The 20269-nt window shown below is 43.9% G+C and overlaps 1 protein-coding gene across 1 annotated transcript in view; it reads left to right on the plus strand.

The window, feature by feature from the left end:
* Positions 1 to 12708: 12708 nt before the first annotated feature.
* Positions 12709 to 20269, plus strand: part of OSBPL5 (oxysterol binding protein like 5) — a 181990-nt gene continuing 174429 nt past the window's right edge. The window contains exon 1 of the mRNA XM_055814115.1: positions 12709 to 12805. Within this exon, the coding sequence (XP_055670090.1) occupies positions 12791 to 12805 (15 nt within the window). The 5' untranslated portion in view covers positions 12709 to 12790. The remainder of the gene's footprint in view (positions 12806 to 20269) is intronic.

The following is a 20269-nucleotide window of genomic DNA, read 5'->3' on the forward strand; positions in this document are numbered from 1 at the left end:
TCAGCTCTTCCCATAAGACCTCGTGTCACTGAAAACTCTGGCTTTAAATGGTTCCATTTTTGTTAACAGACATCATCTCCTGACAGCCAGAAGCAAACCTAGCAAATCAGCCCCTCACACCAAGAAAAGGTAGTCTAGTTTGATCCAAAATGAGTTACTTTAACTCATGTTTTACCGTCAACTTTCCAAGTGACTAGGGAAAAGCCAGCTTGTGTGGAACAATGTTCTGGATGTAATGCTAGTGTTTCATAGACGCCCCTAGTGTATTAATAATGCTTACAAGAAAACTGCTAGGGACACAAAAGCTGTGTGCTCAGTGTGCTAGGGACAAAAGCACTCCTTGCACACTGTGCTGTGTCTCTGCCCTTGTTTCTGTGCAGGGCAGGATGGGCAAGGCAACTGGTATTCCCTTAAGATACTTCTTAGACTCATTTGTTTTGGTTTTTTAGTTGGCAGTTTTCTGATGTGGTGCTTCTAGTGCTGGGAATGTACTATCAGAAGGAAAACAGGCTCTTTGGTAAAGGCTGATCTAACATCTGTTCTTGATTAAGATATGTGCCTACCTAAAAGGTGATCGCTGTCTCTCCAGAAAGGAAATACAGCCTGTTCATTTCTGCTGTAAGCCTCCAGATGGCACATGATACCTCTGTTCTTTCCAGGGAACGCTTTTCCTGCGAGGCTGCTCGCTTTTTCACTTCCTTCCCAGACTCTGATAACCTCCCACCACCCCATGTGCTGTTTCACCTTTCTTCTCCCCACGCTATGGGTACAAAGCCTGTCCCCTCCAGCCCTGGCTCACGTCAATGCCACCCAGGTCACCATGCCCGTTTAAGGCTGTCTGCCTGCTCCACAGGTGCTAGGTACCTCATGCTCACCTGTGGAGTGTTGTATACCTGATCAGGTAACTTTTTGAAAAAGCTCTTAAGTTCAGCAATAGCCTGACAATGCCAAATAATCCTTGGCTTTTAACACCTGAGCATTGCTAGGTGTTTTCTGATGGTGCATGTAGTCCAAGGTGAGGACTGGCTTGGACCAGCCTGAAGCTGGTTATTCAGTATTGTCGGCTGTGCGGTCGTTTCCCAGTTTGTCTGCTCCACAGCTTTTCTCAGCAGTGATGGATTTATAGGATTGCCGAACGCAGTGCAGATACATCAATAAAGACAGCAAGACGTCCTTACTCATACTGCTCAACATAAAAAACAGTAAAAAGGCTATTTCAGTTAATGAATCTGTGTATGTGTGTGTAACACTAACGAAGTTTCTTCCACACCTTTTTTTACAAGTCTTTAGGGAGGTTTTAAATGCACCTTTTAAAGCATCTGGCAACATCTGGTGAGTTACTTTGGCTTCTTCCTTCTCCAGCCTGAAATACAGAAAGATTTCAATGCAAAGCACGCGATTTTTCACGAGCACAGCTATAATGGAGATGAGTGTGTGAGGGACCTTCAGCAAATGCCCTAAATCTACTGGAAAGTGTGTCTACACCTACTCGGCTGCTTGCAATGAGTGAGGAATAAATCAAAACTAGAAGTAACACCTCACCTCCAAACTTCCCATGCTTGTATATCAGCACCGGTCCCATGGAAGATCTGCTCTGTGCAGGGTCTGACTGAGCTGAACTGCTCTCAGCTATTGTCTCCAGGCCAGATCGATGTTCCCAGCGCTGGCACTGGCAGGGCAGGTTGGCACGTGCTGGAGGAAGGCTGAGCTCTGGAGTCCAGTTACCGAATTGCTGAGAAAAATTTCTGGACAATCAGGATCAATCAAACCTTTAAAACCATTGTAATTTAATAATAAGTCATGTCTAAAGCTATTGGATTGGTTTTCTTCCACCTGATGATGTCCTAAAATGTGACTGAAATGGCAGCCAATAGATTTCAAAGTGAGACCATCAATATTTTTATTTGTCAAGCTCACTGCCAGCACATTAGTACCAGTGACACTATTTCTGTTAAGACACTTGATATTGCCATTTGGTATTTTGAGAATGAACTTTTTAGGGTTTCAGAAAGCATTGCCTTTAAAAAATGCTTCCAAACAAAGATCTGAACAGTTCCACATTAACTGAAAAAAAATCTTTCTTGGGAATTGCTTTCCATTTTATTTCTTCACAATTTGGACATTTTTTAAAAGCAATTTAAAGTAAAGATGAATGGTTGACTGTTTCAATCAGGATTTAAGAATATATTCCAGTTTTGTTTCTCTAAAATGTGTTTTGTAGTCAAGGGGACTGAAATACTGAGAAATGCAAAGAAAGCACCAGTTTCACTCACATGTGGAGCATGCCCTTATCTCTGCTCGACAACCCTTGGTCAGAGGAGAGAGGGAGTGAAGGCATACACAGAGCAAACAGCTTGCATAGAGCTTTGGCAAACCAAGCTGATTTTTTTGAGCAAAATTAAGCACCCAGTTAGAAAACAGTGGTACAGAGAATAGGGAATCTGAATATATATGGATGTCAATCAGTAACAGCTGCTTAAACTTTCTGCAGATGGTAACCTGAGTCATCTAGAACTGAAGACGAATTACCCGAACACTGACAGCTCTCCTATATGTAGATTTTGATATTGAAGTAGGTCAACACATATCACGTATAGGACACGTACTTTTTTCCACGGTATTCTCTTATGCGACGTATAGGTTTGTTAGTGCCTTATTCTAAGCAGCTGTGGAAAGTATGTGCTTTTTCCTGAAGAGTGTTGCACTGAGCCATCCATTATGTGTATTTAGGTACTCGACTTTCCATTTCACAGACACAAGTTAAATATCTTTTAAAATATTTTTTTTCCTCTTATGTTATTCCAATGCCATGTAAGCATGCATGGCTGGGTAGGCTGAAATTTTAAAAGTCAGTCTGAGGAAGCCAAAATGTTATTACCAAACCAGGGCCTTAAGACTCTTTCAAGGTCACTGGCTTTAAATGATATTAGAGGTATGTGGAAGTATTATTCTGTAGAACACGGTCAGTTGGTTCCAGATGAAATATTATTATAGTTGCAATTTATTACATAAAGTGATCAATATGTTGTAAGTGCTTTTACTAGGTAAAGCCAGAATCTATGTGAAAACACAACCAGCAGCACCACCGTCTGCAGAGGCTGCTCTCTCTGCACTTGGAGAAAACACCACACCACAATTTTTCCTTGGATTGGGCTTTCAATCAGCAAACATTTCAACTTTAAAGGACTTTGCTATTTAGTTTATTTTGGCGAAGGCAGGATGGTTCTGGAGGAGTCAAGCTGGCTGCTTTCTGGACTGAGGACAGAGCTGCTGAGGAGGGAAGGTTCATCTCCTGATGAGAATTTGCAGTCGATACAACCAGATGCAGGAGATAAATATAACCAGCAGCTGAACAAGGCACAAAACAGCAGTGTGATGACCATGGTCACTCTAATAGACAGCATCTACAATTGTCTATCATTTTCTGGACTTCTTAGATACAAAATTTTTAGGAGACATTTGAAGGCATTTTTTGTGGTTTTGTTGAGAAGTAGTTCCTTTCAGTAAAGTGGGTGGTGTCGGAATAAAATCAGAGGGGTTTATGGGCAATTCAAAGCCTGGACAATGAATGTTGGTAGCATTAACACAGACACCAAATCAGCTATGAAATACCACAAAAAGGACCGGCAAAACAAATTGACATCTTTGCCAGCAGCTGCATTGTGGGGCTGAATCGCTTTCCCATGAGCTGGAGGAAGCAGAATGCACTCTCGCTGCGCCGGAGCCAAGGGGCTGTGGAGGGGAAAACCTGCATGTTTCGCTGCAGGTATGTGCTGCAAATGTTTGCAGATGTGAAGCTGCGGTGCCTTTTCTTCTTATTTCACACAACAGAGAAGGGAAAAAATAAAGCATTTCCACATAGTTGAATAATTTCATTGCAACTAATTGCATCTTAATAACCTGGGACTGGACCAGAAACCAGCGGGCAAACAGCAGGGTAAGATTAGTGTGGAGTTTCTCACCAGCCTCCATATAGAGCAGGCTTCGTGCTCCAAGCTGACAATGGCCTTTCAACTTTGCTGATGCATAAGGAAAATTCTTACATGCTAACAGGCAAATTATGATTTCCCATGACTGAAAGACAGGAGCTGCTAAGCATAACAAAGTGAGCTTCCCCTGCTCACTAGGACATCTGCCAGTGATCAAATCATGGCTTTCCTTGGCCCACAGTCAGGAGCAAACTGCCTATTCCTGATCAAAAGCACAGTCTGCTTGGGTGGAGACAGTTTAATTATTGGTGATAAATCTGACAAAAATCCTTTGAAGTGACAGTCTCAGGATGGCACAGTATTCACATATGGGGGAATCAACTGACTAATTACAGCAATAAATAACCTCAACAATGAAACATAAGGTGGGGGTCGGAGCTGCACAAAGTCACAGGCAGCAGGTGTGAGGGTGGCCAGGCTAGGGGGACTTGCTGATGTTTAAGGCTGTGGGTGAGGAAAGAGACATTTGGGGTGAACCAGTCATCTGAGGATGTGCCTGGATTTTTGATCTCGCTCTTGCTATGCAAAAGCAGTTGAGGGACTAGCCCATGAAGTCACAGTGGACAGCACAGTGTTTCACTGTGGTGCATTGCCAGCCTTGCAAAGGAGCTGGCAGGGCTCTGTCTCCCCATCACAGCTGGTCCCCAAGAGCAGCCCACGGCCTTCCGCACCAAACAGAGCCACAGCACAGGAAACCAGGAGATACAATAGGGCTGCAATGGATAGGAAACCCCAAAATAACTCATATGGTTAAATGAAATGCCAACTACTCCTAAGTAACTTCACAGCAAAGGCAGAAAGCAAACAGAAAACACAGTGGTGATTAGGGTCTTGCTACACCTGGGCAAATCCCCCTGCCCTGGAAGCTGACTGTTGTAGCTGCAAGGAGGGGTTTGTGAGCAGCCTGCTGTCTCCAGCCCTCCCTACTCTGCTGGTAAACCAAAACCAGGTAGGCTTTCCAATGAGGCCACAGGCCTGCTGGCTGCTAACGGTTGTGGGGAGGACTCATTTCAAAGGGGGAAGTCACAGCAGCTAGATGGATTCCCCTTTGGCAGCAGATGAAAGCCGTGTGGTTTCAGAACAAAGAGCTTGGTTTTGCATGTAGAAAATTAAGAGATCAGCTGAGTAATTTGCCTGGTTTAGGCTGGGATAGAGTTAATTTTCTTCTTAGTAGCTGGTATAGTACTGTGTTTTGGATTTAGTGTGAGAGAAATGTTGATAACACACTGATGTTTTCAGTTGTTGCTAGGTAATGTTTATACTAAGTCAAGGACTTTTTTTAAGTTTCTCAGGCCCTGCCAGCCAGAAGGCTAGAGAGGCACAAGAAATTGGGAGGGAGTACAGCCAGGACAGCTGACCTGAATTAGCCAAAGGGGTACTGCGTGCCATGGAACACCATTCTCGGTATGTAAACTGGGGGGGAGATTGGCCAGGGCTGGGGGACTGCTGCCCAGGAACTGGTTGGGCATCAGTCAGAGAGTGGTGAGCGGTGAGCAATTGTATTGTGCATCGACTTTTTTCTTTTCTCCCTTCCCTTTGCATTTCATTCCTCTTCCCCTCCTTTTCATTATAACTGTTACTATTATTGTGTTTGTTTTATTTTATTTCAATTATTAAAATATTCTTATCTCAACCCTAGAGTTTTACATTCCTTTCCAATTCTCCTCCCCATCCCTCTGGGTGAGAGAGGAGTGAGGTAGCGGCTGCATCGTACTTAGTTACCAGCTGGGGTTAAACCATGACAGTGATATTATGCAAGCTGGAGGTGAAGACTTTAAAGTTAAAAAAAAGCACATTATACTTGATGCATTTGCCTGTGATGCTGACAGAGGCATTCTGTGCTAACTGAAATTGCAGTACAGCACAGGTGAGGATGCTGGGCCAGCAGAACAGTGGCAACAACAGATTTACACCTCTCCTACACTGCAGCACATCACCGTCACTAAAAGGAGGAGAAAGCTGGGGGTTTTAAACACAAATCTATTTGTGGCTGTTTGGAAATGGGGGCTGGAATAAAATGCAAGCGATGGTATCTGGTACTTAAATTACAGAAGCAGTAGTAATTTCTTACTTTTCCTTACTCTTGGCGTTGCCTATGGATTTGCATGCTGAGGAACTGACTCGGACAGACCAGGCTGGCATCAAAGGCTTTCTTCTAGGGAAGGCTTCATAGCTCCCATGCATGACCTTTTTGAGCATGAGTTAAAGTAAGGTTCGTTTGGCACTGGCAGCTGAGAACAGCTTTTAAGACACTACTGGCTTACAGGAAAAGCTGCTGTGCTGTACATAATACCTTATTGCATGGGTTGATAGATAAGACTGCCCTGAAAAAGAGTGGACTAAACACAAAGGTGCTACTACTGTGGAAGCAAAGATGTGCCTGCCACCCTGAGGGTATGTACCTTGAAACGCAGAGACATGGAGAAACCCTGGAGAGAGCAAAACACACAGGGGAATAGTCTATGTTGCCCACAAGAACATGTACAGCAAATCTAAAGACAAATAAATAGTGAACAGACAATCATAAAGCTAACAGGAGAGAAAAGAGCAAGTGCAAAGTTAATAGTTTGATTAATAGTAATATGCAGTGAGTTGACTCTGGCTGGCTGGAGCCCCCTTGCCCAGCTGCTCTCTCAGCCCCGTCCCCAGCAGGACAGGGGAGAAAGTAAGATAAAAGAGCTCGTGGGCCGAAATACAGACAGGCAGACTACCTATCAATTACCATCATGGGCAAAATGGACTTGGGGAAAATTAATGTATTTCCAATTAAAATAAGTTTGGATAGCAAGAAACAAAGACAAATTAAAGCACACACAGACACCCCTGTCCCCTTTTCCTCAGGCTCAGCTTTGCTCCTTCACTCCCAATCCCTACAGCCAGGCAGGGCTGTGTCTACCATGATCCCTTCTGCCCTCCCTCCTCCTCCTCCTCCTCCTCACGCCTGCCTGGGCAGTGGGAAGGGCAATCGTGGCTCTGGCGGCTCAAGCAGCCCTCAGCCCTCTCCTGCGTCTGGCCCGGCAGTGCTGGCCATCACACTTTGCCCCCTCACACTCTTCCTCTCACTTTCCCCTTCACACTTTTCCTCCTCACACTCTTCCACTCATTCCCGTCACACTATTCCCCCTCACACCTTGCCCCCTCATTCCTCACCATGGGCGCGCTGCGCTCAGGTCGCGGTACCTCCTCCCGGAGGCTCCACAGCTTCGCCTGAGAGGCTGGGCGCCGTGCTGTGGCAGGAACTGGCTGGAACCGGCCGTGGCCGGCACGGGGCAGCCCCCGCCAGCTCTCCTCACAGCAGCCACCCCCCGCTGCCGGCAGAGAAGAGCTGTCACCCCGCAGCTGCCAGCCAGCCCTGAGGCGCGCCCAGCCCTTGTGTCACCCAGCGGGTGGGTCTCCCTTCTTCAGATGTTTCCCTCTAAATAGAAATGAAGTGAAAATGTTGCTGAGAGAAACAAGGAGTCCCATGGCAGGTGAGAGCGACCTTAGGGCCATCCAAGGCAGGCGCACCCTGCGGTGGGCAAGAGAAGGTGCTGAGGCAGCTCCTCGGGGCCCGCCATTCTGGGGGCTAGGGGAGGTTGTGTCGGGCCTCACGTCAGGGTTCTGGGGTGCATGTGGGCTGCACCACACTTTTATGGGGTGCACTGGGGTCTCCCCAGCCCACGGCACCTCATCAAGGGACAGGAGGGCTGTTGGGGAGCCCACAGAGGGGCTGACATTTCCATGCATCAGTCCCCTGATCTGACACAGTGCTCCTGTGCCTTCCGAAGGTCTGAACCAAGCTGTCTGGCAAACATGCAGGGGTTTGGTTTCTCTGGCAGAAGTTAGCAATGCCCAGAGCTGGGCCAGGCTGCAGGCTCACACCCTTGAGAGCTGGTGGCAAGGAAGGGCTTGAGTTGTGCTGGATGGATCCTGGCACAAGTGGAAGAGGAAAGGGGGCAAGGGTGGAGGGGTTCATCAATAATTAAACACTGAGACAGAGCAACATACATAATGCATGATAAATTAGTCCAAGCACAGCAGAGGAAGCATGGGTGAAGTTTGTTTCAAAAAATATAAAATAGGATGTGACAAGGTAATAACAGCTGTTTGCTATTTTTTTTCATTTATTTATACAGATTTCCTCCCCCTCACAGTTAGGGGTTCTGCCTAGAGTGGGACAGAAATCGGCAACTAAGCTGGAAAATAAAGTCGTTTCCTGTCAGGTCCTGGTCCAGCAAGCTCCCCATCTGGGAGATCTCCCTCTTTGCTTAGTACTAGACTTTCCTATTTGATAATCTGATGCAATATTTCCTGTGCTGAGAGTCATCCCAGTGGTTTGGGCGGCAGTTTGATTGCAGTTAAGGCGGGCAGGGTTGTGCTTGTAATTCCATGGAAACAGAGGCCCATGTTGACTCACTGTAGCCTTTTCTGATCCCAGTTTCCCCAAATGTCTTTCTCCTTCCAAACTGTATTTGCTATTACAACACAAATTATTTATATTTTAAGATGTTACATTCATTACAGATGGTAATGAGGCTGCCAGCCAGAGGGCATCCACTCTATGCTGCAGTGTCAAACTGATTTAGGTGGGGGGTGGGATGTAAATAAAACCCCATTCCTTTCCTTTTTTTGAACAAACCTGGCAGATCTGATGAGTTTTCCTGTAAACAACACCAAAGGCCAAAAGCTGCATTATTAGACTTGCAAAGTTGCTTCATCTGAATCAAAGTGAGTTCTGAGCAGCATGCCTTTTTTTTTTTATTTCCCACTGTGAATCACTTAAGGTCTCCTTTCCTGTGTTAATGAATAAGCTAGGTATTTGTCATGATAGATCACAGAACACCATACACAGAAGATGTTTATTACAGGTAGCTGGTACAGCTACCCTGACACAAAAATCCAGCTTTGACGGAGCTCCTTTTGCTCATCATGGGCTGCACTTGGAGTAGGATTGTGTGAAGCCACCAGGAGCTGAGCACTGAGCACTGAGCCTTTCCTACCACTCCTGCACCCTTCACATGAGGGCTTGCTGAAACACCACTCCTTTAATCTTGTCTCTTCTCCCAAGCTCTGTCTGCTTGAAAACTGCCTTCCCCCTTAAAAGCAGGGGGCACTGGATGTCATGCTTGCTAATCTGCCTACTCCGAAGAGGGTATCTTACTTCTCGCAGGTGTAAGCAATACACAGGGAAATATTTTTGTTACTAACTGCAGGCTGCATTTTTCCACTCTAGGACAGATGCAAGTTTTCTGGTGCATATTGCAGTTCTTTGCCTAGGATTGCACTTGGATTTTTCCGTGTTTCTGGAGCTGACAGGACAGTACCCTCAAGCAGGGACTGCTTAGGCTTGAGGTGAGGGAAAAAACAGTCTGAGTTCTGATTATTTTACTGTTTTTTCCTGTATGTGGGCTTTCATCTTTCCTTGCTAGAAAGGGTAAAACTATGGAAAGTGTCTTGCTGTCATGTGTGCACAAAGTGTGAAGGGTTGAGTATAGACTAGCTGTCCCCCCAAAATCAGTATGTTCTCTTTAAACATTGAAGTCACCTATATATAAAAAAAAAAAAAAGTATTGAAAAAACATGTAAATATTGAGCCCATAAGATATGCAAGAATAGAAGACTGCTATTAAAAGGCTAAAATTACACAACCCCCTCACTAAAGGCACACAGATGCAGTTGCATATCCAGGTGCTGGAAGGGATGGGGAAGAGGGAAGCAGCTTTTGATCTCGAATTACCAAGAAGCCAATGCAGTTTTAACAGCCTTAGCTCTAACTAGTGAAGATATGCTTCAGTTTCTTGAAGTATCACAGGCTTCCTGCATGCTGCTGGGCTTTCCCAGTAGTAAGAAAGTAATGTAACTTTCCCACAAGTAATGTTCTACTTCACAAAGACATCCTAAGGATAAATGCACTAAAGAGAATAAAAATGTGCTATAGCCAGGCAGAACAGAAGCATACTATGGAAACTCCTCAGTGAGCAGGTTCGGCAGGTAAGCAGAGCTCTGCTTTTTTTCTTCTTTTTGTGTGTAGGGTTTTTCCTGTTCAGCTGTTGCAATGACTCACTGATTTGCATGGCCACTCGTGTTACGGTCTCTGAAAAGCTTTGAGCGTATGATTGTGATGATTAAAGCCCCTGTCAGCCATCCCTAATTCAGCTAGATATTTTTCTCTCTCCCTTCTCCTCCTAGAGTCTTAATCTAGATGGGCCTTACCACTTTAAAAGTAAAGTGGGACACAGGGATGTGAGAGAGAAAAGGAAAATTTCTGAACTCATTGCCCTGTTCCAAATTAATTAGAGCCAAACCCACCTCAAATATGTGTAGAAAGCAGCTTAGAAAATGCTCTCCATTTAAATGCTGAAACTAGAGTTTACAATGAATGATTAACCAAATCCTGCATCAGCTGCTCTCTGTGCAGTTTGACCACACTCCAGATACACAGGAGGAGAAAACGTAAGTATTTACTGGTTTTCTAGTGCAATGTGCACAACTTACAAAATAAATCAACCCAGTGCTTGTCAGTGGCATGGGATACCAGCACAGCTGCCTGGCTGACTGATTTTTCTTTCATCAGCTATATGAAAATTCAGAACTTCCTGGAGGCAGGCTGCGGTGGTAACCTACTTGGCGTCCCTCTCTTTGGTATGCCACTGCAGTGGCCCCTGGCCTGCTGCTGGCTTTGAGCTCTTCTACTCCCAGAGGTAGGGGGGCTCCTCACTTGCTTGGCATGTTTTCCTTGGTTTCCTTAAGACAGCTGCTTCCAGTAAGTATATGTCCTTATTGTCTTTGCAGCCAAGACACTGTTTTACTAAGCTACTACTTGACAAGCTTCTTTCTGCAGCACCAAGACCACCTCTGAGGGAACACACAGTGCGTAATTGCCTTCAGTGGTGTGTGCTCTCTGCCCAGCACTGCCACTGAATGGACAATATGGAAGTGTAAAGTGGCTTCAAATGAAACCTCACATTTTTAAAGATAGCAGAAGATCCTCAGCTGGAAGAAAAGCCTGTGTGAATTAGCCCGGGTCTATGCCAATTTACATCAAAGGAAAATCCAGATCATAAATGCTTGCACATGTAGCTTTCCAAGATCAAAGTCCAGGCTGCTGTATTCAGTTAGGCTGTGCCTCTGTGCTGCCTGATTTTAGCGTACTGTGGCTCTTCAGAAGCCTCTTTTCCAGCTCAAGTGTAACACCGCCTTCAGCGCTCTGGGGCAACATTTTTGGATTGTGGTTCTCCAAAAGGCTGCAGTGTCATCATGTAAAGGGAGCAGTGGTAGCGCTGTCTTGTGTAAATAAGTGAAGAAGCATCCATACCAAAACAGGAGATAAAGAAAAAGTGGTTATTGTTAATGACAGTCTTGCTGACCCTATTCAAATATAACTGTTCTTTTCCTTACCATTTGCTTTTTCATTAAAAAAGCCTTCCCATTTTAAGGTGCAGTGTAGCTTTTTGCAAAGTAATAACTTCCCAAGGGGTTGTCTGCACTACAGACAACTTTGTCCTCTAATATGTGTAGATGACAGTCTGTAATGTTACTGCTGAAGATTGGATGGTGTTTGCTTTTCATTTGTGTCAGAAGACTGAAATAAATGTCGGTGGAAACGTGGGCCATGGCCTGGACTGTCCTTATATCGGGTGGCCAGTCAGGTTTGCAGATGGAGCACCTTGGTGCAAAACCTCTGTGGAAACAAATCTGAATAGGTTTTACCTGAAAGAAGTTAGGAGACGTAAATGCAAGCAAGGGAGCAAAACAGTGTGCAGAGACTACCTATGCCTTTTCTCTATTAGGATTTCATAGCATGGGTCATCTGCTGTCAAAACCCACTTTTTCAGGCTCGTGACATATAGGTCTGGTCTTCCTCGTCGTGTTAATTGTAGAAGTAAACGCCTCCAAAGTCCTTTCCTGACCTGCTAACATGCATAACTGCAACAAATGCCTTGTCATCTTTAGGATTTACCATAGGTTAGCTACCACATACTAAGACTGACTTAGTTTTGGTTTCTTAGTAAGGAAAACTAACATTTCCTGGATGTCCCTGGATGTCAGCCAGCTCCTGGTTGTCACCTCTGTGAGGTCTTATTGCACACTGGGAAATTATGCTGCTGCTGTAGGACTGGCAGGGTGAAATCAAGGGCTCTTCCAAACAGCAGTGAAGTCCAGGATGAACATGTGGGCCTGAGGACGGGATGGCTTCATGCAGCCACTGCAGCAGGTCCAGCTCTGGAAGATAAAATAGAGGTAAGATTGCAATGGTCTCCACACTGCCCACCATGAACAGCATCTCTGTCCTCCAGTGAATGCTAAGTTGTTTGAGCAGTAATTCCCACCACTCCCTACAAAGCTAGGTCTGATATGGTACCCCTGCCCCAGCAGCGTGAATTCACAGCTCCGGATGTCACTATATTGCTTCTCAGCACAAGGCACCTGCTTGACTGATATTTTACCCTTGTCAGTGTTCAAAATAATTATGCATCTATTTTAGCCAGGCAAGGCAAGTGCAAATTGTTTTTTATGCAGGATGACTGTGTACAGAAGCACAGGCAGGGGGAAGCTGGATTTTTGGAAAGCAGACCCTTCGTATGGGGCAAAATGCTCGCCCGCACTCTGATGCTGATTTTCTCCTTTATTGGCTGCTCCTGAGCCTGCAACCAGAGGAACGGTCTCCTGTGGAACGGCAGCTTTAGACAATTTTATTGGCTGATGAATCTGATCTTGCCTGGCCACTTTCCAGAAACACTGACTTGCCCGAGACAAGAGTGAGAAGAAGGTTGCTCTGCCTGGGGCTGTAAAGCAATTGTTTCAAGACCAACGTAACACCCATGCCTTGCTGCACGGTAAGTATATAAAGATGGGTCTGTATACACACATATATATACGCATTAAGTGCTTTATAATGTAATTGCTGACACAATTAAATGTGCAGCTGCTGTGGACTGTGTCTCGTTTGCTGGTTAATGATGTGAAAATGTACTTGGTAAATTGCTTGCTGTCACAAAATGCTCCATTAACTCTTGCAATGATCTAAGTGGAAACACTGCATTTGTCTTCCCCTCTGATTATTTCCTGTGCTGCGAGACATTGATTTAAGCTTTTTGCTATGAGAGAACAAAATACAGCTGCAAGATGCTGACATTAAATTGTTTTCTTCAGCTTTATTCTTTTGCTAGTGAAAATTCAAAATACCAGAGCTGCTTGTTAATATTTGCTTAAGTCTAAAAATTGCTGATTAATCTTGCCCTTTCATTTTTTTAAGGGTAACTTCTGTAAAGTTTGATGCTATGGGTTGTTTTGCAAGTTGTGCTTTGCAACAGAGCAAAAATAGGGCAGAGCTAAGAAAGAGAATGTTTCTAATGTAGCCACCAAAGTGTGTGGTGCTCAAAGTGGCAGGATACTGCATTGCACCTACATCAGCTGGAAACAGATAAACATTTCTGGAAGAGCCTCCAAAACTATTGCTACCTAAGGAATTCATGGTTGACCCACAGCACTAGAACAGATTGAAGGAACGCAGCTTTTTAGACTGCAGCAGCTCTATAATATTTAAAGATGCAGCTAATCCTGATAGCACAGCATACCTGCTGCTTCAGAAGTGATGCCGAATATTTTAAGTTTCAGTCTAACAACCTGCAGTGCCTCTGATAGCCAGCATTGATCTGGAAGCTGTAAAGTTTTAACAGCTTTGAGAAACCACCTTTTATCACCGTATTTTTTCAAAATACCTCTCCCTAATGTTTCGTCATTCCTTGTTAGGAGAAGTGAGGTGGCAGTGTTTTCTGCCAACAGATCGCTACTGATGATAGTGCAGGGACGATACAGCATCCTCAGAGCTAAGACAAAGTATTAAATTAAAGGTAAGTAAAGCTATATACAGTCCTCAAACACTTCCTGAGCTAGAACTTGCTGAATTCTTGGGCTGTGCTTAGCACAACTGTGTTGATGGCAACAATGCTTTTCTTCATTCTTCCTGAGGGTCAAGGCGGAACCTGAGCAGCTTCATGATTTGCCTTGGCTGGAATAGCTTTGCAGTACCACACTGGCCTGGGATGCAATGGGTTCCTTGAGGAGCCAGAATGGACAGCGTAGTTCTGGCTATAGCTTCTTAAAATTGCCTCCACCGCAGCTGCCTTTCCAAGCCATGCTGTTATGTTTTGAGAACTGTGGGAAGAGGTTGGAGTAGGAGGGCCAAGTTTTGCAGGTGGAGGAGACATGTGCATTGATTTGCAGCTGTGGTTGTAGGAAGATTTTCCCTATTATGTCCAAGTGAGGAGGAGGGGAGGCCTCACTTGGTGCAATTCCTAGCTGTATTTCAGCTGCAGAAGGAAATAATCCTGTTGAACTCCCATGGCTCCCATGACAAGTGGAATGGCAGTATACGAAGTTGTGTGGCTCTGTTATCACCTGCGGATATAAGAGTGAAATAGGACCTTAATGGGAAATGATGCAGCAAATGTGTTTTAATGTGACTTTGGTGCAATTGTGCCAGGTAGCACTGACAAACTTTGGTGCTGTGTTTTCGAAACATTCATTTTGTTGACGCTGTAAATAGTCTGAACTACTTTTTCGCTTGTTCCTGTGTTTCTACACTACTCCTGCTCCTGTTGCTGGTTGAGGCTTGTAAGGGAGCCATGGGAAGTTGACATTCATACTCATTGGATTTCAAACATCCCTTCTAGAAATCACAGGCACTGGCATTATATGGAAGGCAGTATCTGCAGAACAGAATTATCTAGTTTGTAGGTGTGTTTGTGATTTCCTGAGGTTCTGTTGTGGATTTTAAATTAGGGCTTCTTTCAGGTTAAGATATAAGTAAGTAAGTGGAAAACATAGTACTGACATACCAGCTTGGTATCTTTTCACCCTTCTGGAAAAGTTTTTTATATTAATGTCAATCATGCACCTGTGAAGTTGCAATTTGTGGTTGTTGTAATACTAAAAAGGAAGGAAAAGAGGAAGCAACTGTGAAGATGTGAATTCTGCTAGTTTAAATGAGAACCATTTAAAAGCAACCTGTGGTAGAAATGGAGCTTTACTGCTAAGCAGGATGCAACTTACTTGGGGGCGAGACGCATGGTCCTCTTGATTCTCCAAAGGGCTCTTCGATACCCTGTTACTGGTATGCTGCTGATATGTTTCTGCAAGACAGCAATCCTGCAAAAGCTACAGAGAAGCTACTCATTTATTCTTTGAGCATTTGCAATCAGTCTAGGTAGAAATACCTGTGACTTCTGTCACTGTCAAGCCAAAGGTAGAAGTAGCCTCACTTCAGGTACCCGTGGAATGGGTACCCAAGGAAAATTCCTTGTGCCTGAGCTGTGCCAGTGGCCTCTGCGAGCACTCCCTGGGAAGGGAGAGTGGCTCAGGGCCCTGTGGCAGGGCAGGGGAGAAGGACAGGTCACATCAGATGCTTTACCCTTTGCTGGCCTGCCCCACACACAACTTGTAGGAGTGCGAAGGGCATGACTGCAGCCAGCCTCAAAACAGCATGGCAGATTTTTGCTGTTCTGCCATCAGTTGTCTGGTGTGGTGCTCTGCGCTCCGGCTGCCTCCCCCAGCCTTGTAAATGTGCCTGGGTCCTGATCTTTGGTTTTTTTCTTGCAGTAGATAAAAGATAAGGGCATTTCTAGCCCTTTTGCCTTGAGGAGGGAAAACAGAGAAAAGTGGAAAAATCTCAGAAGAGGAGGCAACTAAAAATATCATAAAGCTTGTGATCTTTGTTAATGGTTATATTTGGCAATTCTGTAGAAATGGATCTGAGAGAAAATTATGATTCTTAAGACTTTAAAAAAGCATTTCTTTGGAAATGTTTTGTTTTTAAATTAAGATGTGAGCAAAGAAAGTGGAAATGCATTGATTTGTATTTTGATGGTTTAAAATATCTTTTGTGCAATGCTTTTACAATATGTTAGTTTAGAATGTGGACTTGCAAATTACAGTAGTATTTTAAAGCACTTAAAATTCAGAACGACATGTAAACTGACTGCAGTGATTTTATTTCCATCTTGGCTGGTTTTGTGTTAGTTTGGATGTGAATTTGTATTTCTGTATGTGTATATAAACATAATCTTATTAACATGTATGTAAGTAGGAAAGTGGTAGGCAATGTGCTTACATATGTATCACCATATTATTGAACCATAATATGAAATATTTACTACCAATGTCCATTTATAATCCTGATGTGCTATGAATTCATGCTAGGAGTAATAAGGCAAGAAACTGTTTATGCTCTGTGATACAAATAGCCAGATCAACAATGGGAGTGCAAACTGGAATATTGTTTTTCAGTTTTAATTACAGACTGACAAATCATGCATTCATTTTTCATTGTTAATAAATGGCCCATATGGCATCCCTTGATCACATGCTCTGCAGCTTCTGCAACAGTAAGGCACTTATCTTCAGGAAATACAGAACATAAGATTTAATTCGGGCTTTCTGAGCAGAAGATTGTGTTAGGTAAGAAAATGGACCCTACCAGGAGAAAGTACCTTAGGTAGCTCAGAGTTTTCCAGTCTGAAGGCTTAGTGCATGTTGCATGCACCTCAGCAGCACAGCCAGCAACGTCCTCATGTTCCAAATCAAACTGGGTAAAACCAGAAAGGGTTTTTCCCCACAAGCAAATTTCATTCTTTCACAGGATGTGTGAGATTGATTTTTTCATGGTGCACAATCCAGATTCCAGGATGCCTGGCATGCAGGGATGGATAAAAACTAACCAGAGAAGGGGGCTTTATTTAGAAAGCAAAGCAAAATTAGAATTTCTTTGTGTCTGAGAAATACGCATCACAAAAACCACCAACAACCCAAGTCTCCCCTCCACCTTCCCTTCCCTCTCTCCTGCACACCTCAGAGTAAAGACAACCTATTTGCTTTTAATCACAGTATTTATCATACCTTTTAGAAACAAAACTGAAATCCACAGCCAGGACACCAGCTGGAGACATTCAGGAATATCTCCATGGAAATACCATCTTGGAAAGCAAAGCTTGCTGAAGTTTACTCATTATTATCTTCAGAGCATTGCTGCCGGGGAGAAAACAGGAGCTAGGCAACTACTCATCTCCCTGTTTTCTACACCCACTGTCACAACAGATGGATGGGTGATAGGATCTCTCCAGAGCAGCTCATGTCCTCCCTTACAGTGTAGCTCTTGTAGCCACTTTGATCTGAGTGGACAGCCAGTGCCTGGGATCTTCCTGGGGTGTTTCTATCAGAAAATGATACTGATTATACACAACTCATACCTTTAATGTAATCTTAAGTGTTTGCAAAGCATACATGTATGTAGCTCCTGTTTCCCTGAACACAAGATGTTTCCTCCTTCACAGTTTTCATCTGATCCTTCCAGGGGCAAGGAGATGCAGAAAGGAGGCAGGAAGAAGGAGCGGAGGAAAGCCTATTGGTCTTGCTTTGGGAAAGCTTCATCAGTGCCATAGCAACCCATAACCTCTCATCACCTGCTGCAGCACTGTCAGCGCCCCTAGAATACTTTGAACTTCTGGTCTGACAGTAGCAAATGACCAAACTGCACACTCACCCATTACTCCATATAAGCAAAGACTTGTGTCCCCTTAACCTTTTGGAAATGATGGATACAACATGATAGCTTAAAACCCAAGGCAGATGGTGCATTTCCATACCATGCATCATTTTGTACGTGTGATGAAATGTGGCTGGCTAAGTGTGTCCAGATGGGCATTGCTCCTTTGATGAAGAAATCATTAAAATGTGGTGATTTGTGGGAATCTAGGCTAAAATAAGCTCTCACATGGAGAGTTAGTAAAGGCACAAGGTTGAAAAAAATCATTCTCCACATATGTAACTAAAGGGGGGGGCGGGGACACGGACACCTTTAAAAGATTGCATAATCATTTAAGTTACTGCTTCACAGAACTCAAATATAAGGCACTTAAAACACTCTGAAAACAAGGAGTGTTGTGAACTTTCAGCCAATACTCCAGTGCTAATATATAAAATGCTTCCCCAATATACCTGATTTCTCCTTTCAGCTGACTTTATAGGAAGGATTTTTGAGGAAAATTCCTAAGCCCAGGTGACTGGTACATGTTTTAGGGAATATGTAATTTGCCACATGGAATACACGCTGGTCCTACCTCTGTTCTTAGAGAAGATGGAAGCTAACAAAAATGATGTCTGACAGGCTGTTTTCAGACTGCGTGGAATGGTCTGTCCCTATCCTCAGTTTCTTGTAAGTCACTGTAGCTCAAGGTGGGTTAAAATGTTTAAAGTTATAAAAAGTAGCTTTAAAGTCACTGTCTTTTTAACTTGTAAAAGTTGTTTAGGTAGGGGCTTATGCTGTTGAATCCTGTAATCTCCTTTGAAATGTTTTTATAGTCCATCTTCTTTGAATTAATAGAAAGTTCTTTATTTACTTTCGGTAAATGCCTGACTTTGGCCACAAAGCATTGCTGATCATAAACTTGCTGAAATGTTACCTGTGAGGAGTAAAATTTGGAAGTAACTTGCTGAACTGATAAGATTGTCAGGGACAGTAATGGGTAAATGCCTCAACCTTTGTAATATAAATGATTACATTTGAAACTAAGCATGGGGAGGAAATGCACTTGTCCCAGGAAAGGAATAGTGAGCACAAGAATTACTTTTCCTTCTTCCAGAATCCATGACAGAAAAAGGAATACCCTTAAGCAGTTCTGTCACAGCAGATTAGATTTTGATATTAAATATTCCCACCTGGGCTGCAAACCAAATCTCATTCCTCTTGCTTTTAGGTGGATGTCAAAGTTTAATATAAAAAAGGAAGTATTTATTCAATTTCTCTTACTCCCCTTCTGTGGTACAAGGCTCTCTCTGGCTGCAAGGACAAAGATATGACACATGTAAACATGACTGATTTGTTTTCAAGTTTATGTCATACGTCAGCTCCAATATAGGGGCATCACACTTTCATCAGTTTCACAGAAATGCCATAAAGAACCTATATGGATGGTGATTTCAGTATGAGAGTAAAGGTAACAAACTTGACCCAGTCAAGTTTGTGACGTATACAGACACTTACTGCAGCAACTTGCACCCACACAAGCTGTAGGTCGCAGGTAAGCCACGCGGCTATGTCTCAGCAGTTCATCCCTACTTCCTACTGCGGTTAGACTGTACTGGCTTCTGGGAGGTTATTGCATCTGCACCAGGCATTTGCATTGGTGCAATGGCTGTGTTTCAGGCTTTCCCCAGATGCATAGAAACAAACCACCCAGGTTTCTTTGTCCCAGGAAAAGTCTTGTCCCTGTGAAGTTTTAGTAAAAGATGACTAGATTTCTGAAAAACCAAATAAAGAGGAAGTAACACTGAGTAATCTAGGAAATGTTTTTCTATCTAGGTTTTATTAATAATTGTTTCCTACTATGGTTATTTGTATACATTTACCAAGCCCAGCAGAGCTATTTCCCTTGCTTGTTCCCTTTTGTTTCATAAAATTCCGAAGTATGGAGCTGTCACTTATGCTTGCCAGGGATGAAATGTTGGTGTGATGTAATTTAACTATAGGCAAGGAGGTTTAATTAACATTTACAGTTTAACAGGCAGGTTTAGGATATGCAATTTTGTTTTGTACTAACTTTCAATTTTTCTTTTACATTTTTCCTTTTGCACTTTAGCAGTGGAAAAAGAGCTCATGTGCTCTTTAGTCATATGACCATGCAGCTCCACAGAGGGACAGGGAAGGCTCTGTTCAAGAAAAGTCAATGTATTTGGGGCAGGATTCAGCAAATTAGCTGGGAGCCTGTTTTTCTAAAGGCTGATTTATGCCAACAGGGAGATCCTCACACAGTGTGAAGCAGCACTAGGCTCATCTCAACAGAGCTACTTGGCTCTGTGGGGGTTAAAAATCCGATCCCAAGTGTGTGTGATTCTCTTCTCATGCTCTTGCGATGATTACCACTGTGCCTGGGGAAGGTTTTGCCTCTGTCTCCTCCTCTCCTCTCTTTATTGCCTCATAACCCTACAACACACTGTTTACCCCCTTGATTTTTTAAAGGTTATCCATGCTCATGTGGCGAGCTGTGTTTGTGGCTGAGTGCTGCTGCTTGTGTGAGCTTTGATGCCATGGGCTTGGTAGCAGTGAAAGCACAGCAGCACTGGTTTTGCTGCAGCCTCGCTACCTGCAGCAAGGCCCCAGGACCTGCTTTTTCCAGTTCAGCCCATGCTGCCATATCACTTGCTGCTCACTTGGTTTGCCTCCACATACCAAAAGTATGCTTTCCTCACTGGAGCACGGGATATCGAGGAAGTAAGTTACTCTGAGATGGGCTTCCCTGCCAGCA

This window comes from Falco peregrinus, chromosome 9 (genome assembly GCF_023634155.1).
Source record: "Falco peregrinus isolate bFalPer1 chromosome 9, bFalPer1.pri, whole genome shotgun sequence".
NCBI lineage: Eukaryota > Metazoa > Chordata > Aves > Falconiformes > Falconidae > Falco > Falco peregrinus.